The sequence below is a fragment of the Prionailurus viverrinus genome, chromosome B2, assembly GCF_022837055.1.
Source record: "Prionailurus viverrinus isolate Anna chromosome B2, UM_Priviv_1.0, whole genome shotgun sequence".
NCBI classification, from domain to species: domain Eukaryota; kingdom Metazoa; phylum Chordata; class Mammalia; order Carnivora; family Felidae; genus Prionailurus; species Prionailurus viverrinus.
The window spans coordinates 89,747,189-89,762,230 of NC_062565.1; the positions used below are offsets into that span (position 1 = coordinate 89,747,189).

The window sequence follows — 15,042 nt, forward strand, 5'->3', positions numbered from 1 at the left end:
TTTTATTTTTATTTGAATTTAATCAATTTTTAAAATTACATCCATAGATATGTACTGACTATATTTTAGTCTCTCTCTACCACCTACCCCCTCAGGCCCAAGCCATTCACTATGACACCAACAGAGCCACTTTTCTAAATCACAAATATGGCTCTTTCTCTCTTATACTCGGAAGTCTGTACCACCTCCATGTTTTCTGTATGATAAAGTCTCTCAGCATCATTATTACTTTTTATAAGATGACCCCAAACTACTTTTTAATCTTCATTTAGACCATGATTCCAAAATCCCCCTCATTCATGATCCCTTTTCTCATGATTTCCCCAAATGGTCCTTCCTTATTTTCTTCCTTGGGACAACCATTTACTTTCTGGGGCCAACATGACTGCCACCTCTACTCTGGCATCCCAAGCTTCCCTGTCATTTCATCCCTGCTCTTGCCATGTCTTCAGAGCACCACACACAGACCTCTGTCATGGGACTTGTCACAGCCTAACTTGAACATGGGTACTTATTTAGAGCAGAGGTCAGCAAATTTTCATGGAGCATCAGATGGTAAATATTTTATGCCTTCTGGGCCATATTTGATCTCTGTTGCATTTTTTCCTCCCTCACATTTTAATAGTAAAAACGAGTCTTAGCTCAGAGACGATTAAATAAATAAATAAACAGGCCACCAGCTATGGGCCGTAATTTGCTTATTTCTAGTTATAAGTTCATCTCTCCTAGTTATAAGTTCATCTCTCCCACTGAACAGGTATCAGCTATCTGAGAGACGGGACAATCTCTTACTCATTTTTGTATTCCCCACATAGAAGGAACTCCTGCCACATAGAAGGCGTTCAATCCTTGAAGTCAATTGAACTGAAACATCAATAATTAATTTCTCCTGATGAGTCAAATACATCCCTGGACAATTTCCCCAAATCTTGAACTACCTTAACAAAAGTCATTATGCATTTTCAGTCTCTTAGGCATCTTAAAAGTCAGCTATATCCTCAGGGGAGGGGGGAGGTAATGCTTTTTGCCTCGTTTAGTAAGAAAAACTCTGATGTTCAGCCAAAGAGCCTCTCCCTCCCCAAAGGCAGCAAAAGTGCTTCTCCTATAGAGACTAGGCTGCTCCCGGGGCCCCCACACAGAACAGAACTCCAGCAAACTCCTTCTTTTCAAGTAACTGAATCAATTTCTCATTTCAGGAAATCATCTAGACTTGATGCTGTCTGGAGTACTTGCCAGGTACCCACCCTAGCCATCAACAATAGATCTACCTCCCATCTCACCATAATTGGGGAAGAAGGATTTTGCTAACTCATTAAGTGCCAGAGAAACGTAGATAGTTACCATTACTCTTTTTATTTTATTTTTGAAAGAGAGAGAAAGAGACAGAGCATGAACAGGGGAGGGGCAGAGACAGGGGGAGACACAGAATCCAAAGCAGGCTCCAGGCTCTGAGCTGTCAGCACAGAGCCCAACGAGGGGCTCGAACCCTTGAACTGTGAGATCATGACCTAAGCCAAAGTCGGACACTTAACCGACTGAGCCACCCAGGTGCCCCTGATTATTATTCTTATTGCTATCACCTGCTCCCCTGGTTCTCCCAACCAGACAAAGTTCTCCAGAAACTGATGATCACCACCTCCCTGGTTAAGAAACCAACACTGTTAAGTTTTTCTTGAAGAGCAGCACTTTATTGGCATAATCTCTGTCTTAACTTTGAGAGCTCAATGCCTGGCTTGCTGGGGCTCCCACAGCATGAGCTAGAAAGGAAGCTGAGAACAGGGAGAGCCATTACTAAGGAGAAAATGGCCCACTGCATGTCTGCTCTGTGAGGCTGAGAGTCCAGTACTGTTTCCACGGGAACAAGGCAAACTTGAGGCTAATCGCTTCATACCTACAACAGGCAAGCCCCTCTGGGCCCAGAAAAGCAAAGAACCAGAAGATACAGGCAGCGTCAGTCTTCAACCCAGGCAGTGCTTTTGAACGTCTGTGTAGAGCAGGAGCCAACAGCAACCCCCCCACAAGACAAAGGTGGCAGAGAGCTGGCCGTGCTGTTGGGATTCTCCCCCTGCAGGCCAGGGTTCAAGGGAGGACTCCAGGTCTTATGAACATCTGGAGTGCAGAGCAGGGAAGGAGCCAGAGTGAGTCACCCTGTAGGGGGCAGGTTATACCCAGCAAAGGCCCCAGTTCCTGAAGCACCAGATGGGTTTCAACAAAACAAGCCCCAAACCCCACCTCCTAGAGGAGATGAGGAACCCAATGTGCTCTAGAATGGAGGGGGCCAAAAGACAGTTAATAAAAACCCACGTCCCCCAGGCAAAATAAGCAGTCGCATAAGACTAGGTCCCATGACTAGTCACACAGAGGGCTTGGCTCCCGATATGCACTAGTTGTCTCCAGGAGAAACCATCATTTCACACACAGGAGCTTCTGAATTCAAATGACCGTGTTTACTAGCTGACATAGTTAAGACTCAAGCTCTGCCCAGTACAGAATCGCATCGGCCCAGCCACCTCCAGTGTCCAGCGAGGTGACAAAGGACACATAACTCCACTCTCGGTAGCCTCAGCTGCCCAGACCTACGCTGCTCCGGGCTTCTCTCTGAGGGGCTTCCCCAGCACAGTTCAATCCACTGTGCGCAGTGAACGCAAACTCAGAAGAGTTACCACATGCTGGTAAGAGGAGGCCTGAGATTACAAACGCGAAACGTGAAAAAGGACTCGGGGCACGTGCACGAACCTGCGCCACCGGCCTTTCTAGTAGCTTGAGGTCCCCCGGATACACAGTCGACGCTTCAAGCACGCGTGCTTACAAGCAGCCCTTTCACCCTGGCCTGTGTACACGTGAACGAGCTTCCCTGCCCAGAACCGCCCACCGCTCACAACACGCGCTGAGACGCCAGCGGCGTTTCCGGCCAGGCAGCCATGCCGCGCCACGTGCTACGTTCTCTGCTCGCGGGGGTCCCCCGGGGTCCCCCCACCCCCCGCACGAGACTGTCTCGCCCTAGCGACTGGGAAGAGAGACACTCGCTCCTGGAAATGAGGCGATCTGGTTAAATGGGGGGGGGGGGGGGGGTACTGCAGCCTCCAGGTGGAAGCAAAGAAACCAACCAACCAAAATAAAACTTTAAATCAGTACGCTAACAGTGCTTTACTAATCATGCAAAAAGCAAGGATAGAAAACATAGAATATAGAAGGTATGGTACGTTACCCAAGAGCCCTGCCAAGGACCGCATGTCCTTCTCCATCAGCATGTAAATCTCCTCCTCCGAGAAGCGGCCAATGCCGTGGCCGTGCATCTCGCGCTTCACAATTCCTTTCGTTATGTGGCACACGACCCACCTCAGCAGGTTACTGAAGGGACCGCCACCACTAAGAGAGAGCATCTTCCGGGTCTCATTGAGATTGTCCACCCACTGGCAATAAGCTAACGTCCTGGAATTGTGTGGAAACAGGTTACTACCGGGCATTAGATACATGTCAGCTCCACAGAGTCCATTTCCAGGGAGTGCGTCAGAAGTTCGCACGCTCCGGAGGAAATGAGTCAGCGCAGCTTTTACAAAGAGCAGCGTGCATGGCAGATATTACCACAGTTTCTGGTCAGGGCCTAGACCTCGGGTCTGGAAGAGAAACTAAAACAAACCCAGGTAACGATGCCATGCTACAATGCCACCAAACCTCTCTTGGCACCCGCCCTCAGATCCACGCCCCTCACCCCCCCCCCCCCCCCCGGCCCCCAACACCTCCCAAGGCAGCTTCTGCTTCCTCTGAGGCAACCCCTCAGAAAATACTAGAAACCCACTACAACAGGCTTTTAGGTGCGTACCTACGGGGACCCCAGGAAGGAGGCACAGTGACTGCGGTGCTGGCTTCACTCTCTTTCTTGATCTAAGTAATGGATATGCAGGTATATGCTCTGTGGTAATTAATTAAGCTGCACTTTTGTAATTTGGTGCAATTTGGGAGTGCATTTTATATTCTACAGAGTCAAAGAGTTTTTTTAAAAAGGAAAACTTTTGCCTTTTTGACAGAGGGTTAGGGAGTAGGTAGACCTGTCCATGTTTATTATAAACTATATAAGTTATAAATATTACGTATAGGATTTGCTCTGCAGAAAGTCAACTCTGCTTCAGTTTGTTTCTCCAGGGCTCTTAAAGCGAATACAAACACCAAAGGAACTTAGTTGAGTTGTTTTTCCCATCTGGGTGATGCTCGTGGCCAAACGCTCCCGTCCAGGAGTTCCCATGTTCTGTGCCCAGACAGCTAAGCAGCTACCCGCTGTCGGTGCGGTGTGCTGGCTGCAATACTCAGGCCGACACTGATTTTGTTCTTGGAACTTGTGCAATTGCAGGACTGTTTCTACGGCTAATAAAGCTGGTAGATAGAAATTAAAACGGTTTCCTGCTGAAGGCTGAGAAAAGTATAGCTGTGAGAATAGAGACATAAGATACTTTAGTTTTTCCCCATAATGAGCAATAAAAGATGTACTGGTAGTCATCTCTACTCCTAGTGTTAGTTGACAGAGCAATGATGGCCACTTTGGAAAAATATGTTTGCAGGGAGAACACAAGGAATCGTAATAAATTATAGCTACTTTTCTACCTCGTCTTTTTAAAAGAAAAACAGAGTCCCTGAAATGTTGATCATTTTATATAATTCTATTCTTTCCCATCTTCTTTTCTCTACAAAAGGAAGAAAGATTTCTGTAAAAAACTTTAAGCATTCCTGATTTTTACTGGAAAAGTCCTACAGCCAATTTCAACATACCCTTTGTACTGTAACCGTAACTCTTCTTTAGTACCTTTTTAAAAGTGCTTAGAAATCTTGTTAGAAAGCTTTGGGTACTTCTTTTTGTAAATTTCTCAAAATAAAGTATTGAGTCAGGGAATGGATTTTGCTGAAAACAGGAAAAAGTACATTGCAATGGTAAGTAACGAATATGTACAGTCAGAGCAGTCAATGGATCCTTTGACATAAAAGAATCTCACATTTACTCTAGTACACTCTTTATAAAACATGAAAACTAAATGCTTTCCTATTTGTTCTTCTTTTTACACCTGCAGTTATTAAGGTATACATTCTCACATTCCATTAGAATAACTCAGCACTTCAATTCTAATTGTACAAATTGAAATGCAATAAAAGGGCTATGGCATCCTTGATTATTTTGCAAGTCCGTGATCTGAGAATAAAACTAAATTATCCCAATAAGTGTGACCAGGTAATAGCATCCAGGAAGCATCTAAACAGTAAAAATGAGGAATATGGTGGCTCTACACTGACGGGTTGATCTGGAAAAAAAAAAAGTACCTTCTTTGTAGACAAATTACACAGGTTTTATGATAAGCATAACTGGTCCTGAAGGATGAGCAGAAGCTCACCAGGCAGAGCAGAGGGAGAGGGAGAGAAGGAGTGTGTGTGAAGAGCACTGGCCAGGGGATACAGGAGGCCTGGGGAAGCCTGTAAGAGTAGAGGCTGGAAGGGTGGGCCAGGACCAGATATGGACAGGCCTGAGACAAAGGGTGCTGAACTTTATTTTGGAAGCAAAGTTTATCCACCGAAAATTTTAAGCAGACAAGAAACGTAATCGATGTGTTGATGGAAGTGGAGAAACCACCGGCAGGAAGGCTGCTTAGAAGACTATGGCAAGACCCAAGAACTAGACCAATGGCAGGGGTGGTGGGCAGGTGTGGGGGGTGTACAGGGAATGCAGAGGAGAAACCCTGAGACATGAGAAAAAGAGTCTGTTGACCAATGGATTAGGTAAAAGGAGAGATTAGGTATTTTCTTTCAGGCTGATGGTTTGAGAGGATGATAATGCCATTAACCTTTATAGGCAGGCACACATCAGGTACAGATTTAGGTGATGAAAGATGCATTAAGCTGTTGCATTTGAAGGTCCCATGGAACCCCCAAGTGAGAATATCCAGAGGTTGAGAACTCAGGAGACAGGTTTGGATTCAAGATAGAGAATTTGTGGGTGAGGGGTTATCAGTGAGAGTTCTAAAGCCGTCAGAGGAAAAGGGGTCACCTAAGGAAGTTTCTAGGGTAAGGAGTGGTAATAGGGCATCCACAGTTCAAGGACCGAGATAGAAGGTGAAAACGCCAGGCTGGAAAAACGCCAGCTTGGTGAGAAGTAGAGACACTGCTTTCTTGGAGATGGAGAGAAGGGAAGTGTCGCAAGACGTGAGGGGCTGCAGAGAGGTTCAGAGTTCCTGCCTAGTGACTTCACTTTCCTCCATAGAGCAGGAAATGGGGGCATGGGCACAGGATGAGGATGCAGCGATGGAGAGAGAGCTTTGGATGACTACTGGGTTCGAGTAGCAGATGGGGTTGGAAGAGGCAGCCGTTCTAGGTCACACAGCTAAGCTGGTAGGAAACCCTACCAATGCAATGGTGTAAGGTTCTCTTCCTGCCTTAGCGTGTTGAATGCAGGGCACAGTAAAATGAACAATGGGTTGATCTGGAAGTCTATAGCTAGAGGTAACCCGAGAAACTGGTCTTCCTCTGTTCTCTTTCCCACCCTGCTCTTGGTTTCTTTCCTCATTCACTCCCTGTGCTCAATACTGTAGGCCAGTGTCAGGGAAGAGAAGCAGAGGGCCAGGCAGGCTCTATAAGGGTCAACCCCTGTGAAGTGGGTACAAACTTTGAATACCAAAGAAAATGGGTAACTCATGGATTCCTGAATCAATCACTGCAGGCAACAGACCTCATTTACACATGCTTCCATGTTATTACAACCAAGAATCCACCTCCTCCCATAACCAAGCTTCTGGCAAACTATTGACACTTGATGGAAACCACTCTCCTCCAAATCAACGATACCTCCTTCTTGCAAAATCCAAATAAAGACTCTTTCTATATTTATCTTTCTTGAGCTTTCTGCAACATCTGGCACTATCGGTGTCTTTCATAGAAGAGCCCTCCCTCAGCTTATGTCGGTCTCTACTGCGTTTCCTGCCCCCTCGTGCATATTCCTGAGATTTTCATCGCTATTCCTCCTACCTCTTACTCCACACTTGTGGAGTGATCTAATTCACACCCCGATTTCAAACTGATGACTCCCAAACCCATACCCAGCCCAGACCTTTGTCCTGACACCCAGGGATCCATGTGAGGCGTCCTCAGGAGCTGCAAACCCACATTTCCAAAATCAGACTCATCAGCTTCCTTCCCTTCAAATCTGCTTCTCCTCGCCCAAACCTGAAAGAATCCCAGGTGTTGTTCCTCACTGCTCTCTGTCCCTCACTCCTGACAGCCAGTCCCCCCTGTGAATTTGCCCTTTTCTCCAACTCAATTAGCACATCATTCAGCACAGGTCTCCTGACGTCCCTTCAAGGCCCTTCAGAAACCCAATTGCCCCAAGGCAGCCACAGTGAGCTCCTAAAACACAAATCTAGTCATATCAGGCTGCTTCTCAGAGTCCTTCATGAACTCCCCATTCCTGAGCTTGCACACCAGCCCTGCTCCCACAGTCTGACCCAGGCCTGGTCTGGCCATTCTCTGGCCTCATCCTGTTGCAGATGCTGCTACTCTGCCTGGATATCCTAATCTTCCCCTGCCACCCAGCCCCTTCACCCACCACTCTGACTGTCCCTAGCTTCTGTTGTGACACCGTGTCCTCTGGGAAGCCTTCCCCTCATCACTCCAGCAGGTGCTGGCTGCCTTTCCTCAGTTCTTCAAATTCTACCCCAGCACCAACCATTAGGATGGCTCAACATCTCCCCCAGCCTAAGAGTCACCTGAGGACAGAGATAGCATCTGATCACCTTGCTTCCCCACCACCCCCTCCAGCATGGAGCCCGGCCACAAGTAGTCATTCATTAAGTTTACTGAAAGAATTCACTATTGATTGAAATGTAAAAAAACTTCACTTCTGAGCCAGCTACTGCCAAGTAGTGTTTCTATGGGGTGACAATATTTAAACAGAAAGATGGAAAAAGAGAAATGCCTTTGAAGAATGAAGAGGGGGCTGACATGTTTCCTTCTGAGCTCTGCGTCACTCTCTACTGGGAAGAAGCCCACTGCACAAGGATTCATGAATCATTAGCTGGAGAGGGCAGGGAGGGCCAATGTGGAAACTAGACTAGGCTGAACAATTAAAATAATTCATCATTCTGAGAACCTCTTTCAGGAAGTTGATACTCATTTTCTTTATCACAACTGATATATCTGATCTCTTCTGCAAAATGGGGTCAAGGTTTTTTTTGAAGATTGATTAGCTTAGTTGGAACAGAAGAATAAACACTGTTCAACACTTTTTAAAGGAGCTCAAGAGGCCAGGAAAGAAGAACTGACCCTGCTGTTTCCATGAAGATATCTCTCGTTATAACCTAACATGAGGCCTTGCCCATAGCAGAAACGATATTAACCTGTGGGAAACTACACACCATGGCAAACTACCGTTTGATGAGTGAGTCTTTGCATGTGCCCTTCCTGACCATGAGGATGCCTTTCTCCATGTCCTGCTACATCCCTGTCATCTTTTGCTTGTCTTCTGCATGCATGAGGGTGCAGGAGCATACGACTGGCTTCTGTGGTTTCATCGAGTTGCATAGGCACTAGACTCTAAGCCCCTCCAAACAGGACCTCTCGCTACATCTAAAATGGGGGTAAGGGGAACAGGGAAGAGGGGGACACATCAACCCAGTTGTAATCAGAGAGAGAGACTCCTGGCTTTTAGACAAGATCTCGGGTAAGTCATTTTCGTAAGGATCCTACCTCCCCCAATCAGTGAAACTATACCAAAAGCCAAACTCAGAATTTAAAAATCATGGCCAACCTAGAAGAAAAACTGAAATCCCTGTTCTAATGCCTCTATTTTAATGGGTCAAAGTGGGATGACTAGATGGCTTGACCACAGTGCCCTGCACACTTCCCTGTGGGTCTGGAAGACTCTTAACACACTAGTGTCTCATACAAAAGCAGCTGCAGTGTCTGTTACCAAAACTCAATGCCATTCCACTGATTTGACCACGTGTCTCTCATACTTCCCTTTATACCAACTTCCTTGCGTTGGATCTAACGTAAGCATCCAGTGGAACGAAGAGGATAAAAACCTGTCTTCTTCATGTCCAGTAATAGTTTTATAATGCAAGTTGGACATGCTTGTATGGATTTCAAGTGCAAGAAAGCCCACTTTTATAGCAGAGTGTGCTTACTTGAGCAACACTGAAGCAGAGCCTCAGAATTATGTGATGGTATTTACATAACAATGCCAGCTTGCCATTGTCTTTGCTTTTCAGAACATCATACCTGGAGTACTTTTATAGTTTCAGACCAAAATAAACGTATCTGAAAACTTCAGATAGTTTGAATCAATTGGGTCAAACAATTGATTTCCTCCCCTCCACCGCTGTAAATACAGACACAGCCTTGGAGCTTGCTGAGTGTCAGGATTTATCAAGTTCTCATGAAAAGCTCATACTTGCAGTATTGTCCTACATTCTATGGGCCATTCCTTAGGCCGGCCCTGGTTTCTACGGGTGCACATCTTGTGTGTGGCCCTCAGACAAGACAGGGGAAGGAGAGGAGCCTGAGGAAGAATGTCCACAGACTCTCTGCCTCAGGCATGTTCTTACCGGAGCGACAGGGGTCTCTTCTCCATTGGGATTTAGAGCTCATAGGAAAGCCCGTTTGAGGTCTCCTCAAGGCGAGAACATGGCTAAAGATTAAGAGACCTTATGAAACAGAGGAAGGCTTGTTTTTCCTTCTGCTGCTAGGGACCAAAGGGGATTGAAGGAATTAGGCATTTGTCTTTGCAAGTTCACTGGATATTTGTATCTCAGTCAAGACCTGACCTTCCACCTTCACTATTTCTTCCTCAAATTAACCTTTGAGGAGGCACACAGGAGAAATAGTAGCTAACCTCCTCCCTCCCCCCCCAAAAAAACATACACTGTAATTAAAGAGTGGATTAGAAAAGCAAAAGTATCCTTAGAAGAGTCTACGTATGACCTAAGCAACTCCCCAAGCACTTGGGTGTTTATGGTCCATAAAATTCAGATTCGTCCCCACCAGGGTACCACCTCCCAGCCCACACCCAACCCTCCCCTACAGGGAGAGAGCTGCCTCCCGTCAAGTATTAGCTGGCACCTGTGCAGGGAGAGAAGGGGAGGGAAGAGCAGAAGGTGAACTTCTACCGGGGAGCAAACATATAAAACATCTGCACACCCAGAGCAAAAAGCAGTGACAGGTGGTACTTGGGAATCTTGCTGGATCAAAGGCTTTCTAACTGGAATATACACTTTATGAACCACTACAAAAATCAAACGGTTGTAGCAAAAGTACCAATAAAAATGTAAGGTGACTTTCAGCCTCTTTTCAGGCAGCTCACAAAGCGACAGCTCTCCGCATTAATGGGACGTCAATCAAATGAGATGCTCTGGGGGCTGCATCAAAAGAGGGCACAGAGGGTCAGGGTGGCCCTGTGCTGTTTCTTCATTTCCCTCAACTGCTGCAAAGTGGGGACCAGAACCTGGCAAGCAAGTGACACGGGCTCTGTGCCACAGGCTTTTCCCTGAGGCTAAGCACATCTCGTGGAGTCATCCATTTGGCCCATCCTGCAACCCCTGCACTCTTTAAGAGGGGAAGCCCAACGGTTCTTCACAGGTTTCAAAAGGAAAACACCTGGGTTCATTCCGGGAGAGGAGTCTATGATGACTTCCATGCTAATCGGCACCCCTGCCTCCACTCTCTGCCTGGTTCCCCCTTGCTCCCACCCCTTTCACCTCCGCAGGAGAGGGGAAGAGAAGTGGTTGTTTCGGGTCTGCCCTGGAATCAACCGGGCAGGAACTGCAAGCAGAAAGAGGAAAAGAGAAGTAGAGAGTCACTTAAAATCCAAGCCAGGGGACAGCAAGTTTCCATTTAGAAGGAGAGCTGAATTGATGAAATAGGAAGGTAATGGGGAAGAACTTCTCTAATCAGCTCCACGCTGAGTGTATCTCTCAGTGGAGGACGTAAAAACTACTGCGTGAGCAAGTGACCCAGGAGTAACAATTAATGCCAAAAAAAAAGTGGGCTTCATGATTCTTAATTAAACCTTTGGAACAAGGTAAGTTTACAGAAATCAGAGAGAAAACTTCTCTTATCCACTGGAGTGTACAGAAAGGTACAAAAACTCCAGAAAATGGATGAAGGGAAAAGAAAAAAAAAACCCGCATGACCATGACTTTGTAAACCAAGAGGAACCGCATCTATTTCACTCACGTGTCATAGCCAGCACAATGCCACATGCAGAACACAGACAACTCATCAACACAGACAAGGAAGACAACCTAGGAGCCAGCCAGTCGGGGCAAAGACACCCAGAGAGCAGTACTGCAGTTTATTTCTGGAACACGAGAGAAGCTCTTGTCGTCTCAGGAAAACTGGCAATAATTTTACAAAGCTTGAATAATTTACTTCACCTGAGACTTCTATCCTGACTTAGTCTTCTGTTCCCTCCTCTGGGTATCTAATGTAACTTTGTTTTAATTCGGCAGTTTGTGGTAGTAAAGGGCAGAATCCATTGAAATCCCTTCCTCACCTCAGTGAGATCAGGGGGCAGCAAACCACAGCTAGGAAGATTTTACGTTTTTAAATGGGGGGGGGGGGGTCCAAAAGAATAACATTTCGTATTAAATGAAATTTCAAATGTCAGTGTTTTCACTGCTTTAGCGAAACAGAGTCACGTTAGTCATTTCCACGTCGTCCATGACTTGCATTATAGTGACAGAGTTTAAGCAGCTGCAATAGAGCCACGGCCTGCTCAGCCTAAAAGAGGTGCTAGCTGGGCCTCTACAGAAAATGTCTACCCCTGGTCTAGAGACCTAGACACTTAATGGTCACAGCTTTGACCCCAAGTCAGTCAGAATGTAGAGAACTTTGAAAAGGCTGGGGAGTATCTGAGAAGTGCAACAGAACCTGGGCTTCCTCCAAAGGCTGGGGACAGGCCCTGGGCTCTCACCCAGCACGCCCGGGGGACTCACCAGTAGAAGTGCTCCTCCACCATCTTGGTCACTGCTCTGGAGATGGCTCTTTCATGAGGGCCAAGGTTTTTGTTTAAATTCACTCCAAGTTTCTCTTCCAGAAAGTCAATTATGAATTCTGTGCCAGAAACTTTCTCATGATTATATTCAATCCAAGGCATTTTCCCTTGAGCAGAGAGTTTTCCACCAAAATAATTCTGGGCAGAGTAAATTTGAAAAAGAGAAAAGCAATGTTTTGTTTAAATTTCACTGTATGATTAACAGAAACAAACATTCCAACCCTATATTGGTTGGAATATATATTGGTCTAGTGATTAGACCGTTTAAGTAAATGAACTCAGCACATAAACTCTTTAAGGCAATAAATAGTTACTCTTGGAGGAAAAAAAAAAAAAAAAAGGATTTACCTCACATGAAGATACTACTTTACTCCCACAGATTTTATCCAGGGCATATATTGTTACAAAAAAGACCAGAGAGCAGAGGTAGTGTTGAAATGATCCTGGTAACAGTTGTCCAGTTACAATGCATGAACAATCCACAAATGCCAAAACAAGTAAATAAACCATAATGAAGCTGGCACTGACCAGGCTGGTAACCAAAGACCTCATCTGAAACCCAGCAGCTCAGGCCTGAAGAATGCTTAATACCACTACACTGCAAACAAGTGGTCCCAGAAATTATAACACTTGGGTATAACAATGTGTATCCAATTTACTCGACTCAACTCCTGTGCGGGTGAAAATGTAGATTCCTGGGTCCCAGCCCAGACCTCTGCAGCAGAATCCTGGGAAGGGGGCCCAGAAATCTGTGTTTGTGATAAGCTCCCCTTTGATTCACACCCATGCTAGAATCTTACAGCATCTGGCAGGATGTAGTCCCAGATAGGGGTGACGTGGGCAGGGGGGGAGGCAGAGGGAGTCATACACTTTATGAACACTGGGAATTACAGTGACATTTGCTGCCCGCCATATAAAAAGTCAAGATCTTAACCATGCTGGTGGAGAGGATTCTGTGGTAATGATTGCATTTATTCTATCAGTTTTGTCAGTAAATCTGATCTGGGTCATTTAAGACCTCAAAGTTAATTTTTAAATCTGAATCAATTTTTTGGTTGTCTACACAGCCTAAATTAATCAGATTATTACAAACTCTTCCTCATACTTCATGCAAGTCGATAGTTCAGATACTATTGGCTAATAGCAATGTTAGCTCCTGCAGAGGAACAGAACTCTCAAAACACTGTGCGTGGGAAAGTAAAGTGCTATAACCACTTTGAAACCATTTGACAATTTCTTTAGAAGTTAAATATACACCGGCCATATGATCTAGCCATGTCACTCCTAGGTAGTTACCCAAAAGAAAAGAAAGCATATACCCATGCAAATGGGTGTACGTAAATGTTCATAGAAGATTGATTTGTACTTCAAAACAAAAACAAAAACCAGAAATGCCCTTGAGAAGTACATGAATAAACAAATTCTGGTATGTTCTTACAATGGAACATCACTCAGCAATGAAGAGGAATGAACTATTGATACACTCAATAACACAGATGAATCTCAAAACAATGTTGCTACGTGAGATAAGCCAGACAAAGAAAGAGTACTTGCTGTAGGATTCCACTCATATACAACAAACCCCAAATAAAACAAACTCATCTATAGTGACAGAAAGCCAACCCATATTTGCTAGGGATGATGGGAGACAGGCAGGGACAGGATTACAAAGGAGCACAGAAATCTGAGGGGTAAGGGATACTTGCTATCCTGACTATAGTGATGTTCACTTGAGTATTTACATGTCAAGATTTACCAAGTTATACATTTTAAACATGGGCAACTTATTATGTGTCCATTATATCTCAATAAAGCTTTTTCTTCAAAAAGATAGCATGAGACAAATTTTAAATGTATCAACCCTCTACATCTTTAAACTTTTCTCTGAAATAGAGGTCAGCAAACGTTTTCTGTGAAAGACCAGCCAGTACATTTCAGGCAGGCCATGGGGGCCTCTGTCACAACTCAACTTCACAGTTGTAGCATAAAAGCAGCCACAAACAATATAGAAACAAACGAGTGTGGCAGTAAAGGGTTGTTTGGGGGCAATGAAGTTTTCATTTCCTTTTTGACTTTTTTCAACTACTTAAAAATATAAAAGTCCTTCCTAGCTCACAGGCCCGATTTGATCCACAAACCTATAACCTGCTGACCTCTGCTCAAGGGGTATCCAGTAACCCTCATCGCATCCTCGAGAAACAAAATAATCTTAAATTACCATTTGCATCAAGCCCTGGACAAGTAGATACCTCCTTGCAAAGATGACAGAAAACTCTGCCAGGGCCCCACTCAAGAAGACACCTGGTCAAATCCTCCTTTTGGGCTCAAAACCAAAATTTACTGAGAAATGAAAAAACTACCATTTTTTGTGGGAAACCATTGGGTTTAACAATGGTAACTATCATTCTAGTTCTCACCCAAATCACAGCAAGGTTTGCGCATGAATTTCCCCAAAAACCAAACCATATATCTCACCACAAGGGACAAAAACATAGAATGTTGCCAGTTTTCTAAGTCAAGACTCTCTGTGTCTAGAAATTTCGCTTGCCAATTGCACATGGTGTATACTAAGCATACCTGAAGACTATGTTGGCCTCCAGCAAGATAACAGGGTTACAGCTGGATATCATGGCCCGTAAAGGCAATTATCTATTTAAGCCCACAGAACTGAGCTTAGACTATGCTTGAAGGTCCTGGGCTTCTCAAACCTTTGAGGTAATATCACTTTTCTGCAGAGTTGAGCAGGTACTAGTTAAATGTTGCCACTCTTGTCTTTGGTAGAGAATAATGGGGACTTTAACTGGTCCCTGTCTCTTGGTATGCTGTATCTCATAGCTTATTCTAAAGAAATTCATTCTGTGCCTAACCTAGAAAAGGGAGTTATTGGGGCTGCTGTTAGCCATATGTTTTTGTTGTGATTTGGAAAACAGAACATCCTTGGGTAAATAGAGTCTACGCCAGGGTTCACAGCTTGGCAAGCAGAAGTGGGTCCAGATGTCGCCCCTACTCCCTAGCCA

At 45.1% G+C, this 15,042-nt stretch overlaps 1 protein-coding gene across 8 annotated transcripts in view; it reads right to left on the minus strand.

Moving 5' to 3' along the window:
• The window catches only part of FAXC (failed axon connections homolog, metaxin like GST domain containing), a 101,190-nt gene that overhangs the window by 47,285 nt on the left and 38,863 nt on the right, over positions 1-15,042 (minus strand). For all 8 annotated transcript variants that reach the window (XR_007152106.1, XR_007152105.1, XR_007152104.1 and 5 more), the window contains 2 exons: positions 11,967-12,163; positions 3,209-3,432 (listed from right to left, as the gene is read on the minus strand). Coding sequence is in view for 5 of the 8 variants with exons in the window: in XM_047858358.1 (XP_047714314.1) it covers positions 3,209-3,432; positions 11,967-12,163 (421 nt within the window). In the remaining 3 variants the exon portion in view is untranslated. The remainder of the gene's footprint in view (positions 1-3,208; positions 3,433-11,966; positions 12,164-15,042) is intronic.